Genomic DNA, 26,103 nt, shown 5'->3' with positions numbered 1-26,103 from the left:
GTCTTCACATGATGGAGAGTTTTTTCTAATTTGTGGTATTTCTTAACTTGGACATGGACACAACCATTCTTAATAAAGTTAATCAGTCATGCTTTTATTGTTTCAGTGGCACCCTAAAACCAAATATTTGACAAGGGTGTAACTGCATTATGAATTTTGCAGTGTTGCAATTCTCAGACCACACAAAGACACAGAATTGATTGGAGACAGAATCAAGCAACAAATAAAATTAAGCAACATTATTCATTATGTTATCTAGGTGACATGTTTGTGTGGTTTGCTTATGATTTCCTACTGTAATAAACCAGTAAAGTCGTAATGTACGTATGTGTGAATAAGACAGTAAATAACTAACTTGTTTACAAATCTCAGCAAGGTTATATGTAGGTAGCTAGTACAAGTGCCTTAAACACATGAACTTTTTTAATAATTACTGGGCTGATGTATTCGGTATAAATGAAGGTAGACGACTGTGTTATCAGATTACAACTGGGGGGTTTACACCAAACAACAATGTCTGCTTCTCTTACAAACTGAAGGAACACCACCCAAAATGTTTCTTGAATTTATATACACAGGTGTATCATGCATGAACATTTACAGTTATGTGGACAGTAATTAAATACTTGAAATTGGACTAAAAGAGTTGTATTTGTATAAAAAGTGTGTATGTTGCTTGTATTGCCAAACATGTGTGTGGAAATGGGCAGGGCATTGCAATTCCTCCTGTACTGAAATACAGGTGAGAGCAAGAATGCCCTGGGTAAGGCACAGTAACACATGAGATAAATATCCAGTACTTATACAGAGGGCGATCCTGGGAGACAGTAACTTGGGTGAGTGCAACATTTTGGTTTGAAGAGAATTTGTTTACCGAATGCTCATTATTTAATGAGTGGTGATACAGTTGACATTACAATTTTTATTGATATTATATTGTTGATGTTATAGTGATCAGGGATGTCTTTGTGTCAGCGTGTTTCTTTTCTGCAATAGAAATACATCTGGAGTTAACTGAACGTGGTAATGTCATTTCTGTGTTTGTTCATCTGCTTTCTTTGAGCATGTATTGTCTGGAGTTCAGAACAATATAGAAACACTTTTTTTTTTTCAAAAATGATCTCTTCAGGTGGCTGTCTTTGTGTCCTGCACTGTCAATTAATAAAATAATGTGTTACTGTGGAACCTGCCATTTAAACTAATGGAAATGACAGTACAGTGGATATAAAAAGTGTACACACCCCATTGAAATAATAGATTTTTCTGATGTAAAAAAAAAAAAAATGAGACCACGATAAATAATTTCAAAACTTTTCCCACCTTTAATGTGACCTATAACCTGTACAATTCAATTGAAAAACAAACAAATCTTTTAGGGGGAAAAAATAAAAAATAAAAAACGTACAATAAGCTGGTTGCATAAGTGTGCACACCCTGAAACTAACACTTTGTTGAAGCACTTTTTGATTTAATTACAACATTCAGTCTTTTTGGGTAGAAGTCTATCAGCCTGCCACATCTAGACTTGGCAATATTTGCCCACTCTTTCTTGCAAAAACATTCCAAATCTGTCAGATTGCGAGGGCGTCTCTTGTGCACAGCCCTCTTCAGGTCACCCCACAGATTTTCAATTGGATTCAGGTCTGGGCTCTGGCTGGGCCATTCCAAAACTTTTTTTGGGTCATTGTTATGCTGAAAAATGAAATTGCTCTTCATCTTCAGCTTTCTAGCAGATTCCTGAAGGTTTTGTGCCAAAATTGACTGGTATTTAGAGCTGTTCATAATTATCTCCACCTTGACTAAAGCCTCTGTTCCAGCTAAAGAAAAACAACCCCAAAACATGATGCTGCCACCACCATGCTTCACCATGGGTATGGGGTTCTTTTGGTGATGTGCAGTGTTTTTGCACCAAACATACCTTTTGGAATTGTGGCCAAAAAGTTCAACCTTGGTTTCATCAGACCATAATACTGTACATTTTCCCAAATGATTTTGGGAAAGTTGATGTTTTGGGTTTTTTTTGCAAAATTTAGCCGGGCCTGGATGTTTTTCTTTGACCCTACCTCATAGTCCAGACATATGGAGAATACAGGAGATTGTTGTCACATGTAGTACATAACCAGTACATGCCAGAAATTCCTGCAGCTCCTTCAGTGTTGCTGTAGGCCTCTCGGCAGCCTCCCTGACCAGTTTTCGTCTTGTCTTTTCATCAATTTTGGAGGGACGTCCAATTCTCGGTAATGTCACTGTTGTCCCATATTTTCTTCACTTCTTGAGGACTGTCTTCACTATGCTCCATGGTCTATCTAATGCCGTGGAAATGTTTTTGTACCCTTCTCCTGACTGATACCTTTCAACAGTGAGATCCCTCTGATGCTTTGTAAGCTCTCTGTGAACCCTGGCTTTTGCTGGAGGATGCAACTGAGTAAATGTCTGAACTTTATTTGGGGTTAATCAAAGTCATTTTAATTGATGACAGGTGTGAAACCAAAAAGACCGAATGCTGTAATTAAATCAAAAGGTGCTTCAACAAAGTATTAGTTTCAGGGTGTGCACACTTATACAACCAGCTTATTGTACGTTTTTTATTTTTTATATTTTCACCCTAACAGATTTGTTTGTTTTTCAACTGAATTTTACAGGTTATAGGTCACATTAAAGGTGGGAAAAGTTTTGAAATTATTTATCATGGTCTCATTTTTTTTACATCAGAAAAACCTATCATTTTAACAGGGTGTGTACACTTTTTATACAAAATTCCAAAATGGTAATATGCACCCATTCAGATAGGTGTGTTTACATTGAGAATAAGCTCAGCACACAGTGCAAAAACTGCACTTCATTATGAGTAATGATGATTGATGTTGTTTAGCACCTGTTTGAGTTTTGTGGACTAGTGCTTCTTATGCATAATAAAGCATATTTACTTCACTGAGCACTATTTTCAGTGTTAAAATACTGTTTTTAATCTGAAACAGGTGCTGGGCGAAGTCTGAGGGGACCAGAACAAGGAGCGGAGGATGATTCAGTGAGTGTCACTCAAGCAATTATCAGTCAATTTCAGAACACATTTGGAAGACCTCTAAATATAATATAACACACACACACACACACACACATATATATATATATATATATATATATATATATATATATATATATATATATATATATATATATATATATATATATATATATATGTGTGTGTGTGTGTGTGTGTGTGTGTGTGTGTGTGTGTGTGTATAAACATTTATTTATTTAAATAAAAGCAGGGGTGGCATGGTGGTGTAGTGGTTAGCACTGTTGCCTCACAGCAAGAAGGTTCTGGGTTTGAGCCCAGCAGCTGGCGGGGGCCTTTCTGTGTGGAGTTTGCATGTTTTCCCCGTGTCTGTGTGGGTTTCCTCTGGGTGCTCCAGTTTCCCCCACAATCCAAAGACATGCAGGTTAGGCTAATTGGTGGCTCTAAGTTGACCATAGGTGTGAATGGTTGTGTGTCTCTATGTGTCAGCCCTGCGATGATCTGGCGACTTGTCCAGGGTGTACCCTGACTCTCACCCATAGTCAACTGGGATAGGCTCCAGCTTGCCTGTGACCCTGCACAGGATAAGTGGCTACAGATAATGGATGGATGGACTGCCTAAAAGTGGAGCTCCTGATGAGTGTATGAGCAAAATATTTGCAAGGGCACAAAATTGAATAGAATTATATTATAGCATATGAACTACTGAGTTGTGTAGTGTAGTGTATTTTGTCTCAATAAATTGCTGCATTGTCTTGTGACATTGATATCAATAATGAGAGACGCATCACAGTTACAAATATATATTTATTCCTTTCTTTGACACTGCATACCATGCACCAGAAACAACACCATGACATTTATTACGGTGTGACTCTGCTGGGTACCTGGTGTTCAGCAGTGAACTAGCGCTTTCACTTTACATCATTACTATATAGTGACAATCGCATATTATCAGACATAAGAGCAAATCAATATCTATCCGCAGACATTTAAGATTATCTAAAACTAAGGAATGATGTTCATAACTGATACTGAACTATATGTGTTCCACAACTACTGGAATACTACAGTATTCCACAATTGTAGTAATCCATATTATGTCAAGAACCACTCAACTAAGTAAAGAGAAACAACATCCATCATTACTTTAATTAATAAAAATTAAATTAATGCCTTTAATTAACAAAAATAAAGAAAAACCACTGAATTCAAAGGTGTGTCCAAACTTTTGACTGGTACTCTATGTATTTAAAACCACAATGACAAACATGTAAAATCTGTAAAAGGCTGTCAACTCCAGTTTTAAACTCATTTTATAAAAAATTTGTCAACATTTTGGACAACTACAATAGCAAAGCTCCAAGCAAGTGCTCATTTGAGCAGTATCACACTCGAGGTTGTGCTGTTGTACTTGAATATCAGCACAACTGTGAGTCATTCATGGATAATTGACTGTAGTTAATCATAGCCAAGCTGATGTCAGGTACAACAGCATGACCATGAGTGTGATATGACTTTTATACAGCAGTTTTATAAACAAGAAATTAATATCTAGTAAGTGACATTTTGGACACAATGTCATCAATTATTACACATACAGGACACTTTTTCAATGGAATAAAACCATGGATTCCATTCCCTTCTAGTGGGTTTCATTCATTTGGTTTGATAGCATGCAATATTGTTAGCATATCGCTTATCCTACGTTTATTATGTCACTCTACCCAATGGAGAATGAGTGTTGAATATGGCTTACGATATTGCATGGGTTGTCAAGACAACATGACATCACACATCAGAGATGTAAAACTTCTGCGCAAGAGAGAGACTGTGACAATTTGGAAACAAACATGGCTGTTAGGTTTGCTTCATTAAATATGGAAGATTTTGAGAGAATTTTGAAGAGAAAGATGTGGTGAACACCCGAAAGGTATAATAATAATAATAATAATAGCTGACTTTTTTCATGGCATATCAGATATATTCCATTCAGCTAGCATGATATTGAACTCATCTTCGACTCGTTCAATATCATGCTAGCTGAATGGAATATATCTGATATACCACTCAAAGCCATCCATCCATCCATGCATCCATAACCACTTATCCTGTGCAGGGTCGCGGGCAAGCTGGAGCCTATCCCAGCTGACTATGAGAGAGAGGCGGGGTGCACCCTGGACAAGTTGCCAGGTCATCGCAGGGCTGACACATAGAGACAAACAACCATTCACACCTACAGTCAATTTAGAACCACCAATTAGCCTAACCTGCATGTCTTTGGACTGTGGAGGAAACCAGAGCACCTGGAGGAAACCCACGCAGGCAGGGGGAGAACATGCAAACTCCACACAGACAGGCCCCCATTGGCCGCTGGACTCGAACTCAGAACTTTCTTGCTGTGAGGCAATAGTGCTAACCACTACACCACCGTGTCACCCCAAAGCCAGCCAATATTATTTAAATGTTCCATTTATTTTTGCTCTGCAAGCAAACACAGATCCCAAGAAGCCACATTCATTTGATAGCACATTGGCTAACTGACTAGCTAGCTTACATTAATTTGCACATTCCCAGTAAAGGCGCTTCTGGTAAAACTGGTGCCCCTTCTTCCTTTTCATCTTCATCTGACAAACTTTCATATTTTAAGTCAGAAGTTATATTCGTGAAAACTCTCATTTGCCACATTCACTACTGATTTCACTAACACGACTCTAGTAACTGGTAAGAACTAGGAAGTGGAGTTTTACGTGACAAGTGAAGTGATACACAGTGAAATATTTCAGTCGTGTAATTGCAATTCTTTTTACACCGCTCAACCAAGAAAATTAGTGGACCAAAAATAATTCTTGTGTAATAAATAGTAACTTTCAGTGGCCACCAAGCTTCTCAAGGTCCTACTGCTTTTTTTTTTTTACTTAATATAGTAAAGACTTTTTAGATCAAAAAGCCTAATAAACATGTTTTTGCGAGCAGATAGTATTTGAAACAGTATAAAAATTTTAACACAGAATGCTTGCTCATTAATCAGTACACCTCTATGATGATTAAATGCTAGTATGGTATCAAAGACTTAGCCAGTTCTAAGGGTAGTACAACAGATTTTGGAACACATCTGAATACATCTAAATACATCTGAATACATCTAAATACATCTGAAACATGGAGATAACCAGGGTGTGATTTGTCAAAAAACCAGAAGGGGGGATGTTTTTTTTTTTTAATCATGAAACGTCACAAAATTAAGGTAACAATAGGCTAACAGCTCAATAACATCCGATGATATCAAATGAATAACACTAAATGAAAACGAACACTAAACCAGAGATAGTAAATTCATCTTCCTATCTCTCTGACTAAATACACGAACACTAACACAACAAAGTTCGCATTGCTTGTCACGTTGCTGTGATGTTTCTCTCCCTCTGGATTAAATGGACAGTGACTCGAAAATCACTAAAATACATGAATACTAAATGAACAGTTTGCTCTGATGGCGCAGTTCACATTGTGCGCAGCTTTCCAATTTAAACTGTTTTTTTCTCATCCTTATACTTCCTGTTTCATGGACTGTAACGGATTTGCTTATTTAGTAATTTTAATACAGAATTTACTTTGAAATTATAATCAGACACTCCAACGTACCCCCTAAAAAAAAAATCGGCCGTGAAAAAGGCGGCATCCGCCAAAAGGCGTGCTGTTTGCATCCCTGCATAGAACGCAAAGATATTGTTATTATCTACAATGTATCTATTTGCTGGGGCCGTTCGTGAACATCAAAGCTGCCACTTCAGGTCATTTTGAAAGTGAGTGCAATGTAGACCATAGAAAACTGTGTCACAACATGCCTGTCATGTCAACTTTTTTTTTTGGTTTGTTTGTTTTATTGACGGGGTTGTCCCCGAGGATTTTTTTTCAGCAGAGATAAAAACCAGAGGGGGGGATGATCCCCACCATCCCCCCCAGCAAATCGCACCCAGGAGATAACAGCTAAAGCCAAGTAACATGTGATGGAAAGAAATTAGATTCCACAAAGTAGTTGATGGTTACTTGAATAAGCAAAAATGTAATCATGCTTTTCCTCCCCATGACACATATGAAAAGCACTCTCTAGCTGAGCGGATTTGTCAAATGAAACTTTATCACTCTCATTCACTGCTATGCTAAACCTAAAGGGTAGGATGGCCAAATTACACTTTAATGTGAAAGTTGTTAGCTATGTGTAATAGTAACATTTTAAATCTATTAGCACAGAAATTTGAGTTTAAATTACACACAATATGTTGATGTGTTAGGCAACATTATTATGTCAGCACAACCCATCAAAATAATGTTTGCAACTTAATAAGTTTATGTAAATCAATAAAATAGAATTTTTATGATGCAATCATGCATTTAATAATTAAATGGTGGTAATCGGTCCCCTGAATAACTTTTTAGAATGATACGTCATATTTATGCAGACGTATTGAAAAATCTAAAGGGTTCACAAACTTTTAAGCACCACTGTACTTCCACAAAAACTTATTCACTTACAGACAAATTACAGACATGTGGCATCTTGTATTTTGTTGCATTATTAAAAAAATATATATATTATTGCTGATATTCTTAGGTATGTGAGGAACCTGAGATTTTAGAGAGGGAAAGACCTCGTCCTCAAGGCTCATCCCCAGTCGAGGAATTTCCCATTGAAAAACAGGTAACTGCAATCTCTAATACAGCTTCAGTTCAGTTAAAATGCATGACAAATATTAAATGTGTTTTTATATATACACTTGTTGTTCTGTCAGGCTGAAGAGGATATCTCTGATTCGGCAATCAAGAGTGGAAGCACCAAAAAAAGCAGAAAAGCTGGCTTTGGAGCTCTGTTTGACAAGCGCACCTCTGACAAAATGAATGAAACAGAGGTCAAGCTTACTGAAATAATTTCTCTTTTCATTAAATATACATTTATTTACATATATTTAGTATATTGAAAGTACTGAATGTTTTGGACAGATCGATGTACATGTGCAATTTGAAAACCTATTTAAATATACAGACAAGTGACAATTTAAAGGAAAAACCAACAGGTGTTGGTCCAACATGCTGGTCCAAAATCTCCCACTGCTGTTAAATTGGGTTGGAATGTGTTGTCTCCAAAGGCCCTAGCATATGATTTAAATCATTTTCATAAACCATTCAGTGAGCACTGATGTCATGTGAATGGGGCATTTTGGAAGAGAACCATTCCCATCAAGATAGAAATGTTTCACCATTGGATAAAGTGACCCTTCCCTCTAAGGGAACAAGTGGACCCAAAGAATGCCAGCAAAATGCCCTCAGAGCATAACAGAGCCACTGTTTTTTCCTTTAAAAACAGAAATATAGTAATCTAGTGGGTTTTTTTCATCCAAAATTATTGTGATAACTACTTTTGTAAAGATTACTGTTATGTGATTTATAAATGATTTTGTTAACTTTTGCCATCTGTGGTTTCAGGACATGCAGAGTGGTGAATCTGAAATGATTGTGAAAACAGTGAAAGAAGCATGTGTTGAGGGCTTAGTTGTGACTGGTGGAGGGAAAGATGGGATCTTTGTTAAAGAAGTGAAACTAGATTCACCTGCTTCCAAACATCTAAGTGTGAAAGAGGGTATTGAAAAGATTGCAATCATAGTTACTGATCCCAATTTAATTTGTGTCTTAAAGTTCTAATTTTTATTTGCATCCCACCAGGTGATCAAATACTAAGTGCTACAGTATACTTTGATAATGTTTCATACGAAGATGCACTTCAAATTCTTGAGCATGCTCAGCCATATAAAATGGAGTTCTGTCTAAGGCGCAAAGTGGAACCAGGCATACTAGAAAATGCTGAAATTATACATCCAAAGGTAAATGTAATCCAAATTTTCTGATGTTAGAGTTTGATGTGTAAAGTACTTAGTGCTTTTTTTTAACTTCCATAGGAAAAAGACCAAAGCCCACCAATGATGAGAAGTCAGACAAAGATGAAAAAACAGCAAGAACGCATTTCATGGCCAAAGTTCCCATCCTTTGGCAAGGGACCCAGAATGCAATTCAAGAGATCTCATAGCACATCAGAAGCAGAGGAACACAGGAAATTAGAGATGAGCCCACCAACAAGTGACACTGAATCACCACTGAAACGTCCAGATGGAAAAGACAAGAAAAAAAAGCACAAAGTTCAACTGAAAATGAAGATGAAGGGCCACAGGAGCAAGTCTGTTGAGGAACCCCAGAAAAATGAGAAGGCGTTGCTGTGCGAAAATCAACAAGTGGAGGATATATTAGAAGAAAAGGTTCCTGAAGGACATGAGGAAAAAATGCAAGTGATCCCACAGGTCCTGGATGGAGCTGAAAATGAGGTTTCTTCCAAGGCTGGGAATGATGATCCATTTCAGAGTTTGTCAGGAATGGAAATGCATGAGGCTCATTTAATTAGTTTGGGCAGCACATTAAAGACTACAGATATTTCAGTTGCTCTTGCAGAGGGAGGAAACACACAGAGTTCAGAAATGAAAGTCAGAATTCATCAGAAGGAGAAACCTGACAGTGGAACAGAAAAGAAAGCAGAAACTATTGAAGCTTTGTATAAAATTTCAGATCCATCAGCCTGTGACAATGTTTTATTATCACAGGAAGAGGTAAAAATATCTCAACTTGACAATGATCTCAACAGACAGGGAATAGGAAAAGATGGTTTAGAGAAAAAAATGGACTCTGGAAATGCAGAACTTAGCATGCAAAATTTAGATATTTGTGAAGAAGTAACAAAAAAATCTCCAAGCATTGGTGATGAAAAGCAATGGAAGGAGAGATCTGTGTTTGAAAGTGAGAGTTATGGGATTCGAACCAGAGGTCCATTGGCAGACATAGCCACATCAAAGACCCACTTTGTGAGCACAGTAAATGGGCTTCAGTTCACTTCACCAGATTTTTCTGAGATTATGCAAGTAGGGAAAATGTCTGATGGCATAGGTGATGCAAAGAAACCAACTGTTTTCCAACCAAAACCTGCTAGAACTGCTTTTGCTGTAGACAAAGAAGATTCACCTTTAGAAATCAAAACTTCCAAGTTACCAACAGAAACTACTGATTTCATCCTAGCAGATCTAGATAAGAGCTCAGGATTAAAGTTTAAATTGCCAAAGGTAGATCACTCTGGATTTGTAACCCATGAACTAATCAAAATAAAAGAGGTGGAAAAAAATAGGACCCATCTACCAAAACGAGAAGATATTGAAATTCCAGGGATGGAAACTAAAGAAACAAAACCCAGTCTTCAGACACCTGAGATTAAGGCTCCAAAAACTGAGAAAATTATTAATATTACAAAGGCAAGAGAAATCGAGGATCCACGAAGACCTGAAGAGTTCAATGTTGAGGATGTAAAAGTGGCTGTTTCCAAATTCCCTGCTTTTAAATTGCCTGAGGGGGACATAACAGGAGTTCTTGTGCAAAGAGAAATTACAATTATGGAATTGAAGTCAGATAAGTCTGTGCTGACTCCTAGGGGATCTCCATATAAAATATCCATCACAAGTACAGACAGTAGCACTAGTATCCCTCAAAGTAAAGTAGGTGCAGACAAGTCACCAGCTTCTGATACTGTAGATAAGGACACAGCAATCAAGATGCCAAAAGTTGAGCTACCTTATATTGATGAGCAAATATCAACAGCTGTGATGAAAATAGACGAGACACAGCCACAGATAACAGATTATGGGCGATATGGAGATATAAACTTCAAACTTCCAAAGCGGGAAGATATTGAAATACCAGGGATGGAAGCCACAAAAGAATCAAAACTACAGAAGACAGTACTCAAAGCAGTCAGTGATGTAGACCTTGACCAAAGTGAAAAGCCGAAAACGAAAAAATACGGTGACAAGAAAGGTCATGAAAAGAAATCAAAGAAACCAAAAATAAACACCCAAGGATTTGAGAGCACTAAACTTGATATTCAGTCTCCAGATAGTACTGAATTACCAAAGAAGGATTCCTCTAAAATGGGTACTGGAGAAACAAAGATCCATGAAAAACACAAATTCAAAATCCCCCAAGTAGGGGAAGTTGAAAATATAGATGTTTCAGTACAGGAAAGTAAGATCTTAGAAGATAATATGAAGACTATGGACTCACCACAAAAAACAGAAACAAAGTTTGGCAAAACAAAATTTAAAATTCCCTCAATTGCCTTGCCAGAATTTGAGACTGAAGTTCCAAGAGGAGGGGTAAATATCTCTGCTGTGGATGTACAAGTGAAAAAAGCTGAAAAGGTTTTACCAGAGGATAAGTTAAAATTATCAGCTGAGCCAAAATTATCTGACTTAGATGACACTGATGTTAGTAAAGATGGACAGTCTGTCAATGTGTATGGCAGAGGTCAGGATCCTGAAACTGAAGGACAAGGGAGGAAGTTCAAACTACCAAAATTTGAGATCAGTTTTCCAGAAGTAAAAGCACCAAGAATTAGTTGTACATCACAGAAAGATGATGACAGTTCTGTATCAGAGGAAAGGGTGCGAGTAGGACATTCACCTAAAGCTGAACAACAAGTTGTAAACCCTGCAGTGAGTGCACCCCTACCAGAAGCAGATTCTGAAATATCTGAAGTGAAAATTAAAAGGCCAGGGTTTTCATTTCCCAGGTTTGGGATATCTAAATCAGAACATACAGCCCCAGCAGCTGATATTAATCTCAAAAATGTTGAAATGTCTTTACCAGAGGGGCATACAGAAACACAGGATCCAAACACAAATATTGTAATATCAGTGAAAGATGGCAAACAAAAGGATGCAGCAAAGTTTGGTTCCCCAACAAAGTTCAAAATTCCTTCAATCAAGTTTCCAAATTTTGGAGCTAAAGTTACAAAGGCAGCAGTGGAGACCTCTAATGTGAATGTTGATGTTAAAGGAGCTGAAATAAGTCTGCCAGATACAGAGTTAAACTTGTCTGCTGAACCGAGTTTAGTTGATATAAAAGAGCCTGATGTAGACAAACAAAAGAAATATGTCAGTAAGGAATGTATTAATATGGACATCCAAAGTGAGGCACAAGGGAGTAAATTCAAATTGCCAAAATTTGAGATCAGCATTCCTGAGGTAGAAGGACCAAAAGTAGATATAAGTTATGACCAGGCAGAGATTGACATTTCTATACCAAAGAGACATGTGGAGGTTGATCCAGCTGATCTTGAATTGCAGGCTGGAACAACTGAAGTGAAAGTAGACCTACGAACTGGCTTAGAGAAAGTTAATATTCCAAAGACAGCAAAAGAGATCTCTGTGGATGTAGATGTTAAAAGACCTGAAATAAGTCTACCAGTTGCAGGGATAATATTGTCAGCTGAGCCACTCTTGGTGGATATAAAAGGGTCTGATTTAAACAATGAGATGAGAGGTGAGGATATCAAAATTGAGGGTCAAGGGAGGAAGTTAAAACTGCCACATGTTGGGATCAGTCTTCCTGAAGTAAAGGGTCCCAAAATAGATGTAAGTACAGACAAGGCAGAGACTGATATTTCTGTACCAAAGGCAAAAGTAGAAGTCCATCCACCTGATGTTAAAGTGCAAAGTGTAACACCTGAAATAAAAGCTGACATGCCAGAAGCGGATTCTAAAGGTCTTGAAGTTAAAATGAAGTCACCAGGCTTTTCATTTCCTAGAATTGGATTTAGTAAATCAGAAGTTGAGGCTCCTGATGTTAATGTGAGTGTTCCAGCTGTTGATGTGTCTTTACCTGAAGGAAGTATAGAAATTGAAAGACCAAATACTGATTTGACAGTATCGATGGAAGATACAGAACAAAGAGATCAATTAAAGTTTGGTTCTCCAACAAAGTTTAAATTGCCTTCAATCAACTTCCCAAAATTTGGAACTAAAGTTCCGAAGGCCACAGTAGAGGTCTCTGATGTGGATGTAGATGTTAAAGGACCTGAAATAAGTCTGCCGGACACAGAGATAAAATTTGTAGCTGAGCCACTTTCACTGGATATAAAAGGACCTGATGCAGACACAGAATTCAAAGCTCTCAGTACGGAAATAAAAGATCAAGATATCCAAATTAAGGCGCATGAGAGTAAATTCAAATTGCCAAAATTTGGAATCAGCCTTCCAGAAGTAAAGGCACCAAAATTTGATGTAAGTACAGACAAGGCAGAGATTGACATTTCTGTACCAAAGGCAAAAGCAGAAGTCCATCCACCTGATTTTGAAGTGCAAGGTGTAACAGCTGAAATAAAAGCAGACCTACCAGAAGTGGATTCTAAAGATATTGACGTGAAAATGAAGACACCGGGCTTTTCATTTCCTAAAATTGGATTTAGTAAATCAGAAGTTAAGGCTCCTGAGGTTGATGTGAGTCTTCCAACTGTTGATGTGTCATTGCCTGAAGGAAGTATAGAAATTGAAAAACCAACTACAGATGTTGCAGTAGCAGTGGAAGATGCAGAACAAAAAGGTCGCTCAAAGTTTGGTTCTCCAACAAAGTTTAAATTGCCTTCAATTAATTTCCCAAAGTTTGGAATGAAAAGTCCAAAACCATCAGTAGAGGTCTCTGGTGTGGTAGTAGATGTTAAAGGACCTGAAATAAGTCTGCCAGATGCAGAGATGAAATTGTCAGCTGAGCCACTAACAGTGGATATAAAAGGGCCTGATGCAGACAAAGAAATGAAATCCATCAGTTTGGAAATGAAGGACCAGGAGATCGAACTTATGGAACAAGGGAGTAAATTCAAATTGCCAAAATTTGGAATCAGCCTTCCTGAAGTAAAGGGACCAAAAATAGATATAAGTTCAGACAAGACAGAGATTGACCTTTCTGTACCAAAGGCAAAAGTAGAAGTGCAACCATATGATCTTGAAGTGCAAAGTGTAAAAACTGAAATAAAAGCTGACCTACCAGAAGTAGATTCTAAAGGTACTGACGTGAATATGAAGATACCAGGCTTTTTGTTTCCCAAAATTGAATTCAGTAAATCAGAAGTTAAGGCTCCTGAGGTTGATGTGAGTCTTCCAACTGTTGATGTGTCTTTGCCTGAAGGAAGTATAGAAATTGAAAAACCAACTACAGATGTTGCAGTAGCAGTGGAAGATGTAGAACAAAAAAGTCGGTCAAAGTTTGGTTCTCCAACAAAGTTTAAATTGCCCTCAATCAACTTCCCAAAGTTTGGAATGAAAGGTCCAAAAACATCAGTAGAGATCTCTGATGTGGAAGTAGATGTTAAAGGACCTGAAATAAGTCTACCAGATGCAGAGATGAAATTGTCAGCTGAACCACTAACAGTGGATATAAAAGGATCTGATGCACAAAAAGAAATGAAACCTCTCATTACGGACATGAAAGATCAGGATATCCAAATTAAGGAACAGGGAACTAAATTCAAATTGCCAAAATTTGGAATCAGCCTTCCAGAAGTAAAGGGACCAAAATTTGATGTAAGTACAGAAAAGGCAGAGATTGATGTTTCTGTCCCAAAGGCAAAAGCAGAAGTCCATCCACGTGACTTTGAAGTGCAAGGTGTAACAGCTGAAATAAAAGCTGACCTGCCAGAAATGGATTCTAAAGATATTGAAGTGAAAATGAAGACACCAGGCTTTGCATTTCCGAGGATTGGATTTAGTAAATCAGAAGTTAAGGCTCCTGAGGTTGATGTGGGTGTTCCAACTGTTGATGTGTCTTTGCCTGAAGGAAGTATAGAAATTGAAAAACCAACTATAGATGTTACAGTGCCAATGGAAGATGTAGAACAAAAAGGTCGCTCAAAGTTTGGTTCTCCAACAAAGTTTAAATTGCCCTCAATCAACTTCCCAAAATTTGGAACGAAAGGTCCAAAAGCATCAGCAGAGGTCTCTCATGTGGAAGTAGATGTTAAAGGACCTGAAATAAGTCTACCAGAGGCAGAGGTAAAATTGTCAGCTGAGCCACTAACAGTGGATATAAAAGGGCCTGGAGCAGACAAAGAAATGAAACCTCTCAGTATGGAAGTGAAAGATCAGGATATCGAACTTAAGGAAGAAGGGACTAAATTCAGATTGCCAAAATTTGGAATCACCCTTCCAGAAGTAAAGGGACCAAAATTTGATGTAAGTTCAGACAAGGCAGTGCTTGACATTTCTGTACCAAAGGCAAAAGCAGAAGTTCATCCACCTGATGTTGAAGTGCAAGGTGTAACAGCTGATATAAAAGCAGACCTGCCAGAAGTGGATTCTAAAGATATTGAAGTGAAAATGAAGACACCAGGCCTTTTGTTTCCTAGAATTGGATTTAGTAAATCAGAAGTTAAGGCTCCTGATGTTGATGTGAGTGTTCCAACTGTTGATGTGTCTTTGCCTGAAGGAAGTATAGAAATTGAAAAACCATCTACAGGTGTTACAATATCAATGGAAGATGCTTGCCAGAAAGATCCAACAAAGTTTAAATTACCTTCATTTACGTTCCCAAAGTTTGGAGCTAAAGGTCCAGAAGCATCAGTAGAGGTCTCTGATGTGGATACAGATATTACAGGACCTGAAATAAGTATGCCAGATGCAAAGATAAAATTACCAACTGAGCCACTCTCAGTAGATACAAAAGGGTTTGATGCAGACAAAGAAATTAAATCTCTCAACATGGAAATGAAATATCAGGATATCCAAATTAACGAGCAAGATAGTAAAATAAAATTGCCAAAATTTGGCATCAGTCTTCCTGACATAAAGGCACCAAAATTTGATGTAAGTACAGACAAGGCAGAGATTGATATTTCTGTACCAAAGGCAAAAGTAGAAGTCCATCCACCTGATTTTGAAGTGCAAGGTGTAACACCTGAAATAAAAGCTGACCTGCCAGAAATGGATTCTAAAGATATTGAGGTGAAGATGAAGACACCAGGCTTTGCGTTTCCAAGGATTGGATTTAGTAAATCAGAAGTGAAGGCTCCTGAGTTTGATGTGAGTCTTCCAACTGTTGATGTGTCTTTGCCTGAAGGAAGTATAGAAATTGAAAAACCAACTACAGATGTTACAGTACCAGGGGAAGATGCAGAACAAAAAGGTCGCTCAAAGTTTGGTTCTCCAACAAAGTTTAAATTACCTTCAATCAACTTCCCAAAATTTGGAATGAAAGGTCCAAAAGCATCAGTAGAAGTCACTGATGTGGATGTAGATGTTAAAGGACCTGAAATAAATCTGCCAGATGCAGAGATGAAATTGTCAGCTGAACCAATTTCAGTGGATATAAAAGGGCCTGCTGCAGACAAAGAAATGAAATCAGTTGGTTTGGAAATGAAGGACCAGGATATCGAACTTAAGGGACAAGGGAGTAAATTCAAATTGCCAAAATTTGGAATCAGCCTTCCTGAAGTAACAGGACCAAAATTTGATGTAAGTACAGACAAAGCAGAGATTGATATATCTGTCCCAAAGGCAAAAGCAGAAGTCCATCCATCTGATTTTGAAGTGCAAGGTGTAACAGCTGAAATAAAAGCAGACCTGCCAGAAATGGATTCTAAAGATATTGAAGTGAAAATGAAGACACCAGGCTTTTCATTTCCTAGAATTGGGTTTAGTAAATCAGAAGTTAAGGCTCCTGAGGTTGATGTGAGTCTTCCAACTGTTGATGTGTCTTTGCCTGAAGGAAGTATAGAAATTGAAAAACCAACTACAGATGTTACAGTACCAGGGGAAGATGCAGAACAAAAAGTTCGCTCAAAGTTTGGTTCTCCAACAAAGTTTAAATTACCTTCAATCAACTTCCCAAAATTTGGAATGAAAGGTCCAAAAGCATCAGTAGAAGTCACAGATGTGGATGTAGATGTTAAAGGACCTGAAATAAATCTGCTAGATACAGAGATGAAATTGTCAGCTGAACCAGTTTCAGTGGATATAAAAGGGCCTGATGCAGACAAAGAAATGAAATCCGTTGGTTTGGAAATGAAGGACCAGGATATCGAACTTAAGGGACAAGGGAGTAAATTCAAATTGCCAAAATTTGGAATCAGCCTTCCTGAAGTAACAGGACCAAAATTTGATGTAAGTACAGACAAAGCAGAGATTGATATATCTGTCCCAAAGGCAAAAGCAGAAGTCCATCCATCTGATTTTGAAGTGCAAGGTGTAACAGCTGAAATAAAAGCAGACCTGCCAGAAATGGATTCTAAAGATATTGAAGTGAAAATGAAGACACCAGGCTTTTCATTTCCTAGAATTGGATTTAGTAAATCAGAAGTTAAGGCTCCTGAGGTTGATGTGAGTCTTCCAACTGTTGATGTGTCTTTGCCTGAAGGAAGTATAGAAATTGAAAAACCAACTACAGATGTTACAGTACCAGGGGAAGATGCAGAACAAAAAGTTCGCTCAAAGTTTGGTTCTCCAACAAAGTTTAAATTACCTTCAATCAACTTCCCAAAATTTGGAATGAAAGGTCCAAAAGCATCAGTAGAAGTCACTGATGTGGATGTAGATGTTAAAGGACCTGAAATAAGTCTGCCAGATGCGGAGATAAAATTGTCCGCTGAACCAATTTCAGTGGATATAAAAGGGCCTGATGCAGACAAAGAAATGAAATCCATTAGTTTGGAAATGAAGGACCAGGGGATCGAACTTAAGGAACAAGGAAGTAAATTCAAATTGCCAAAATTTGGAATCAGCCTTCCAGAAGTAAAAGGACCAAAATTTGATATAAGTACAGACAAGGGAGAGATTGATATATCTGTCCCAAAGGCAAAAGCAGAAGTCCATCCACCGGATTTTGAAGTGCAAGGTGTAACACCTGAAATAAAAGTGGACCTGCCAGAAGTGGATTCTAAAGATATTGAAGTGAAAATGAAGACACCAGGCTTTTCACTTTCAAGGACTGGATTTAGTAAATCAGAAGTTAAGGCTCCTGAGGTTGATGTGAGTCTTCCAACTGTTGATGTGTCATTGCCTGAAGGAAGTATAGAAATTGAAAGATCAACTACAGATGTTACAGTACCAGGCGAAGATGCAGAACAAAAAGGTCACTCAAAGTTTGGTTCTCCAACAAAGTTTAAATTGCCCTCAATCAACTTCCCAAAATTTGGAATGAAAGGTCCAAAAGCATCAGCAGAGGTCTCTGATGTGGAAGTAGATGTTAAAGGACCTGAAATAAGTCTACCAGATGCAGAGGTAAAATTGTCAACTGAGCCACTAACAGTGGATATAAAAGGGCCTGGAGCAGACAAAGAAATGAAATCCATCGGTTTGGAAATGAAGGACCAGGATATCAAACTTAAGGAACAAGGGAGTAAACTCAAATTGCCAAAATTTGGAATCAGCCTTCCAGAAGTAAAGGGACCAACATTTGATGTAAGTACAGACAAAGCAGAGCTTGATGTTTCTGTACCAAAGGCAAAAGCAGAAGTTCATCCACCTGATTTTGAAGTGCAAGGTGTAACCGCTGAAATAAAAGCAGACCTGCCAGAAATGGATTCTAAAGATATTGAGGTGAAGATGAAGACACCAGGCTTTTCATTTCCTAAAATTGGATTTAGTAAATCAGAAGTTAAGGCTCCTGAGGTTGATGTGAGTTTTCCAACTGTTGATGTGTCTTTGCCTGAAGGAAGTATAGAAATCGAAAGATCAACTACAGATGTTACAGTACCAGGGGAAGATGCAGAACAAAAAGTTCAATCAAAGTTTGGTTCTCCAACAAAGTTTAAATTACCTTCAATCAACTTCCCAAAATTTGGAATGAAAGGTCCAAGAGCATCAGTAGAAGTCACTGACATGGATGTAGCTGTTAAAGGACCTGAAATAAATCTGCCAGATGCAGAGATGAAATTGTCAGCTGAACCAGTTTCAGTGGATATAAAAGGGCCTGATGCAGACAAAGAAATGAAATCCATCTGTTTGGAAATGAAGGACCAGGATATCAAACGTAAGGAACAAGGGAGTAAATTCAAATTGCCAAAATTTGGAATCAGCCTTCCAGAAGTAACGGGACCAAAATTTGATATAAGTACAGACAAAGCAGAGATTGATATATCTGTCCCAAAGGCAAAAGCAGAAGTCCATCCACCTGATTTTGAAATCCAAGGTGTAACATCTGAAATAAAAGCAGACCTGCCAGAAGTGGATTCTAAAGATATTGAAGTGAAAATGAAGACACCAGGCTTTTCGTTTCCAATGATTGCATTTAGTAAATCAGAAGTTAAGGCTCCTGATGTTGATGTGAGTGTTCCAACTGCTGATGTGTCTTTGCCTGAAGGAAGTATAGAAATTGAAAAACCAACTACAGATGTGAAAATGTCAATGGAAGATACTGAACAAAAAGGTCAGTCAAAGTTTGGTTCTCCAACAAAGTTTAAATTACCTTCCATCAACTTCCCAAAGTTTGGAATGAAAGGTCCAAAAGCATCAGTAGAGGACTCTGATGTGGATGTAAATATTAAAGGACCTGAAAAAAGTCTGCCAGGTGCAGAGATAAAATTGTCAACTGAGCCACTCACAGTGACTAAAAAAGGGCCTGATGCAGACGAAGAAAAAAAGCTTCTCAGTATTGCAGTGAAAGATCAGGAACTCGAAATTAAGGAACCAGGGATCAAATTCAAATTGCCAAAATTTGAAATTGGCCTTCCTGAAATAAAGGGACCAAAATTTGATATAAGTACAGACAAGGCAGAGATTGACCTTTCTGTACCAAAGGCAAAAGCAGAAGTCCATCCACCTGATTTTGAAGTGCAAGGTGTAACAGCAGAAATAAAAGCAGACCTGCCAGAAATGGATTCTAAAGATATTGAAGTGAAAATGAAGACACCAGGCTTTTCGTTTCCGAGGATTGGATTTAGTAAATCAGAAGTTAAGGCTCCTGAGGTTGATGTGAGTCTTCCAACTGTTGATGTGTCTTTGCCTGAAGGAAGTATAGAAATTGAAAAACCAACTACAGATGTTACAGTAGCAGTGGAAGATGTAGAACAAAAAAGTCGGTCAAAGTTTGGTTCTCCAACAAAGTTTAAATTACCTTCAATCAACTTCCCAAAGTTTGGAATTAAAGGCCCAAAAGCATCAGTAGAGATCTCTGATGTGGATGTGGATGTAGATGTTAAAGGACCTGAAATAAGTCTACCAGATGCAGAAATGAAATTGTCAGCTGAGCCACTAACAGTGGATATAAAAGGATCTGATGCAGACAAAGAAAAGAAACTTCCCAGTATGGAACTGAAAGATCAGGATCTCAAAATTAAGGAGCAAGAGAGTAAATTCAACTTGCCAAAATTTGGAATCAGCCTTCCTGAAATAAAGGGACCAAAATTTGATGTAAGTACAGAAAAGGCAGAGATTGATGTTTCTGTCCCAAAGGCAAAAGGAGAAGTGCATCCACCTGATTTTGAAGTGCAAGGTGTAACAGCAGAAATAAAAGCAGACCTGCCAGAAGTGGATTCTGAAGATATTGAAGTGAAAATGAAGACACCAGGCTTTTCGTTTCCGAGGATTGCATTTAGTAAATCAGAAGTTAAGGCTCCTGAGGTTGATGTGAGTCTTCCAACTGTTGATGTGTCTTTTCCTGAAGGAAGTATAGAAATTGAAAGACCAACTACTGATGTTTCAGTACCAGGGGAAGATGCAGAACAAAAAGTTCGGTCAAAGTTTGGTTCTCCAACAAAGTTTAAATTGCCTTCAATCAACTTTCCAAAGTTTGGAACTAAAGTTCCAAAGGCCACAGTCCAGGTTTCTAATGTGGATGCAGATGTTAAAAAACATGAAATAAATCTGCCAGGTGCAGAGAAAAAATTGCCATCTGAACCACTTTTAGTGGCTATAAAAGGACCTGAAGGAGACAAAGAAACGAAAACTCTCAGTACAGAAATGAAAGCTCAGGACATCCAAATTAAAGAACAAGGGATTGGATTGAAAATGCCAAAATTTGGAATAAGTTTTCCTGAAGTAAAAGGGCCAAAAATTGATGTAAGTTCAGACAAAGCAGAAATTGATATTTCTTTACCAAAAGCAAAAGGAGAAGTGCATCCACCTGATGTTGAAGTGCAAGACATAACAGCTGAAGTGAAAGCTGACCTGCCAGAAGTAGATTCTAAAGCTATTGATGTGAAAATGAAGAGACCTGGATTGTCTTTTCCCAGATTTAATAAATCAGAGAGTACGACTCCAGCAATTGATATGAGTCTCCAAACTGCTGATCTTTCTTTGCCAGAAGAAAGTATTATAATAGAAGGACCAACTACTGACATTACCGAGCCAGTAAAAGTTGCTGGAGGGAAAGATCCAGCAAAGTCAAGTTCACAAACAAAGTTGAAACTTCCCTCAATAAAATTCCCAAAATTTGGAGTTAAAGTTCAAAAGGAGACTATTAACATATCTTCTATGACAACAGATGTTAAAGAACCTGAAATAAATTTACCAGATGCAGATTTGTCAGCTGAGCCACTCTCAGTGGACATAAAAGGACATGATGTAAACAAAGATGAAAATGTTGGAATTTTACACCTTAAAGTCAAAGGCCCAGAGATCAATCTAGTCAGTAAAAGTTCCTCACAGTCAGAAAGCAGCACGTACTTTACAAAAGACGTGAAAATACAGTCTCTTAATGTTAAAGTTAAGGATGCAGAAATAAATAATGAAGTAGCGATACCAGAAGTGGATGCCCAAGTGGGAAAGCGTGGAGATGAGGATACAGCTGTAAATGATAATGCTCTAGATGTTGTCTTAGAACCAAAACAAAAATACACACAAGAAGTCAAGACGTCCTCCAAATTCATATTGCCAACGCTTGGTGATGTTTTCAGTGGCTTTGAAGTTGAATTTCATGTACCTAACTTTGATGAAATTGAAGGAGCCAAGAAAAAATATTCGGATCCTCTGAAACATGAACAGTATATACCCAAAAAAGCTGAACACAGTCCACAAAGTGACATAAATGAAAATGAGTCCAAGAAAAGTTTCACAAGAGAGATTGATGAGGACAATGTCAGTCCTACTTTGTCACTGAGCTCATCTGATGCTTTTGCTGATGTAAGTTCTGCACTTACAACTGAACAGATTGGCCTGTCGCTGCCCAGCCCTACAAAGGTCAAAGTGAAATATTCTGAACCCACTGCTAATACTGAAGTGAGTGACATACATGCTGATATTATTACTTCAACAGCCAGAACTGAACTAATATCTATGGAGCCTCATCAACCAGAGAAAGTGAACATTCCATTCTCTTCTGAAACATCTTCTTCTTCTATGGATACTCTGAAAAAAATGTCAGGACACATAGTTGTGTCAAATGTGCAAAGTGTGTCTAAAACAGAACATACTGCAATCCTCACTAAAGTAGAAACACAGAAAACCCAAACATTGATTCCAGAAAACGTAGCTGACTCAATGCTGTCAGTTGAGGAAAAAATAATGCGAAAGGGACATACTATAGTGGAGAAACAGGTTGTAAAGGAAATCTTTGGTGATGACAAGGAGAAGATATTTGTGACACAGAGAATACAGGTTTTTGAAGGAGACTCTACTGAGCCTATATCTGATGACACAGCATCCTCAGTTCAAAAGTTAAGAGACACTGTACACACTGAAAAAATTAGATTTTTTGAGGGGGCAGAGTCAAGTAAAACGATTTTAATGAGCACTGAAACATTGCTAAGGCATGCAGATTCCTCTACAGATGAGAATGGGGGAAAATGATTTCAGCTGACGCTTTATTAGCACTAGTAGATTGATGGCTGTGTAAGCCAGTTAAATCAATGTGGTCTCACAATCCTACAAATTTTCTGTAAGCCTGGATTGTATAAATTGGTATTATGCTTCAGAATGCATTTTTATTACTTGTGTAAGCAATTGTGTTGTGCAAACGTAATGCAGTTAGGGATAGCACCAACACTTATTTAATAACATAATTAAATAAATAGGGTTAGTTAATCATGCTTAGAATACTCTGTATAGAGAAACATGGGCATTCGACACCCATTAAAGTAAAATTATCCTCTGCTGCAATTGTTTACAGCATCCTCTTGGTTATACACAAGTAAATGTAACTGTGTCACATTTAGAGATGTTCATGGAAATATATATATAATATATGTAACTATTGAAAAGTAATATACAGTAAGTATAATACGTTATGCAAACATCTCATTGTTATTTATCTATTGTTGTATTGCCATGAACAATAGTCATAATTAAATTCAAGCATCTAAGATTTTGCAGCTCTGTGAAGAGGGCATACATTTTTAAAAAATGTTCAGCCAAGTTCCCATTCATGTCCTACATTATTGTAAAACACACTATATTTACATTCAATTGAATTACTGTATTTACATACAAACATATGCTACAATAAATCTTGTAAAATAAAAATGTTTATCTAATTCTTGAATATAGTTGATATATTTTATGGAAAACCCAGGAACTTTGGGGAAAATTTATTTATGCTCTCATTCTCTTCACTCTCTGAATGTGCACCAGATGTGTTTGGTTTGGCACAAGAATACAGCTGTGGTAATACAAAGCCTACAAAAATGATAATTTGTTATTTATTTGCTACTCAAAACTACTGTCTGACAATTCATGTATTTAACATTAATAACATTACCGTTATAATACTATAATACAGTGTGTTTCAAAAAAATTGGATATCATTTCACAATCTAATAACTTTGCCAATTCTTGTTCAATTGACCTCAAATTTTAACAGCATGTGTGGAAACAGGTCAACATTTTACGTTTAATGTTTTTATCTCTTTAGGTATAGAAATGCCATTCACTGGAAAAGAAAAGGTGTTTTGTGTGTTAGAGTACACTCGAACACAGTTGAACAAGACTGTGCAGCGTGCATTTATGAGAGAATTCTCTAAAAATGCACCAACTGCAATGCAAATTTGGACACGGCACAAAAAGTTCAAAGAGGAACGCTGTGTGTGTGTCTCAGGTGGCTGCATATTGAAAATTTGTGAAATCGTTCATGGAATCCACATACCTCTGAATTTCTTGTTCAAATTTTGAGGAATAAATCTTATATTGCTCAACATTAAGCCTGTTCAGTTTCATTTGCCTAGACTATGTAGTTTCTGGGATATTTACTGTACATCTCAAATAATATCACATTTTTTTTGAAACACCCTGTATTATAACTCTAACTTTATTAATATTAAATACATGAATTGTCAGAGAGTAGTTTTGAGTAGCAAATAAATAACGAATTATCATTTTTACCAAATTATCATCAAGAGACAAACCTGACTTACTCTAAAACCAGTATATTCTGAAAGCACATATGCGTGTTATGGAAACTTTCTGAAACTTCTGTAAATCCAACATAATTTTTAGTTTAGGCTGGCTTACACAAAGATTTACATACAATGTTACTAAAAGATTCATAAATGGGGCCCAATGTGTCTGTTGAATGTTGAAGCAGGTCTTTAGCCTGCTATCCTATTTATACCAGCTGGCACTGTTCATATGAAGTGTTGTTAAAGTGCCATTCCACCATTGGATGTATTCTTTGGCATAAAATACAATATATTTTATGACAACATGACTAGACAGAGAAATCTTTTAGCTTCAAAATGATATATCAAACATAATTTTTTGACAACGACAAGTATATTAATTTTGCGACCAAAGTCACCTACCCTTTTAATTTCCGCGCAGTAGTGAAACGTGATGTCATCGGCAGGTTCCCCTTCTTGTGTACCACGTCACGTGTGACGTGGCACAGATTATCAGCAATGGCGGATAGAACGCGATTTCCACTTGTTGATTGCTGTGCCGATATTCACCATCGACCGTCTCCTTTGGGCATCACTTGCTATTTTCCTTCGCTTCTTTTCCGAAGCTGACAATCGCGTTCTATCTGCCATTGCTGATAATCTGTGCCACGTCACACGTGACGTGGTACACAAGAAGGGGAACCTGCCGATGACATCACGTTTCACTACTGCGCGGAAATTAAAAGGGTAGGTGACTTTGGTCGCAAAATTAATATACTTGTCGTTGTCAAAAAATTATGTTTGATATATCATCTCATCATCTCTAGCCGCTTTATCCTTCTACAGGGTTGCAGGCAAGCTGGAGCCTATCCCAGCTGACTACGGGCGAAAGGCGGGGTACACCCTGGACAAGTCGCCAGGTCATCACAGGGCTGACACATAGACACAGACAACCATTCACACTCACATTCACACCTACGGTCAATTTAGAGTCACCAGTTAACCTAACCTGCATGTCTTTGGACTGTGGGGGAAACCGGAGCACCCGGAGGAAACCGGAGCACCCGGAGGAAACCCACATGGACACGGGGAGAACATGCAAACTCCGCACAGAAAGGCCCTCACCGGCCCCGGGGCTCGAACCCAGGACCTTCTTGCTGTGAGGCGACAGCGCTAACCACTACACCACTGTGCCACCCCTGTTTGATATATCATTTTGAAGCTAAAAGATTTCTCTGTCTAGTCATGTTGTCATAAAATATATTGTATTTTATGCCAAAAAAATACATCCAATGGTGGAATGGTACTTTAAGTGCATCTTAATATGTTGCAATTATCCTTTGACAAATTATCAGGTTCCATAGCAGTCAGTACACTATCAAGTCAAATCCATATATTGGAATTTGAAACAGAAAAAGCACCTTTATTAAGCCCATTTACACATCACAATGTTTCATAAGCATGAAAGGAAATGAAGCAGTAAAGAAAGCTGCTTCAGACTAATGATACAAGGTCAGTTGTCATAAATGTATAGATGCAAACAGCAACATATTACTTTCCAAGTCTACAAAGCTCCATAAATCTCACATCCTTTTAAGATTACACAGAATTTTAATGCTTTAGTCTATATTTGAGATGGCAGTGCATACTCTGTAATAACATGCAACACCTGCTGTGGCTCGCCATCTAGTGGCAACTACCAGTAATGTACAGAGAAAAATGTATCAATTAGGAATCCTAGTTTCACTCATGTATACAAACATGACAGTAACTGTAGGATAGATCAGGGTTTTTAATGGCTCTTAATACACAAAAAACAGCAATAGGAAAATGTGAATATATATATATATATATATATATATATATATATATATATATATATATATATATATATATATATTTGAAATATGAATCATGA

The 26,103-nt window shown here is 37.6% G+C and overlaps 1 protein-coding gene across 1 annotated transcript; it reads left to right on the top strand.

Annotated features, from left to right (window-relative positions):
• The first annotated feature begins 813 nt into the window (after positions 1-813).
• Positions 814-23,252, top strand: LOC132889402 (neuroblast differentiation-associated protein AHNAK). The gene is made up of 7 exons (XM_060925851.1): positions 814-836; positions 2,979-3,028; positions 7,635-7,721; positions 7,813-7,929; positions 8,504-8,657; positions 8,741-8,898; positions 8,974-23,252. The coding sequence occupies exons 4-7, from the start codon at positions 7,915-7,917 to the stop codon at positions 22,660-22,662; spliced, it is 14,016 nt and encodes a 4,671-aa protein (XP_060781834.1). The 5' UTR covers positions 814-836; positions 2,979-3,028; positions 7,635-7,721; positions 7,813-7,914; the 3' UTR covers positions 22,663-23,252.
• The last annotated feature ends 2,851 nt before the right edge of the window (positions 23,253-26,103 follow it).

The sequence above is a fragment of the Neoarius graeffei genome, chromosome 7, assembly GCF_027579695.1.
Source record: "Neoarius graeffei isolate fNeoGra1 chromosome 7, fNeoGra1.pri, whole genome shotgun sequence".
Classification (NCBI taxonomy): Eukaryota; Metazoa; Chordata; class Actinopteri; order Siluriformes; family Ariidae; genus Neoarius; species Neoarius graeffei.
The sequence above is the reverse complement of the archived record's forward strand: the minus strand, read 5'-3'. Positions and strand labels throughout refer to the sequence as shown.

Excerpts from the sequence above, each read along its gene's own strand:
- LOC132889402 (XM_060925851.1), top strand. Across the intron at positions 8,658-8,740 it reads ACATCTAAGTGTGAAAGAGG|GTGATCAAATACTAAGTGCT; the intron begins GTATTGAAAAGA and ends GCATCCCACCAG. Across the intron at positions 8,899-8,973 it reads CTGAAATTATACATCCAAAG|GAAAAAGACCAAAGCCCACC; the intron begins GTAAATGTAATC and ends TAACTTCCATAG.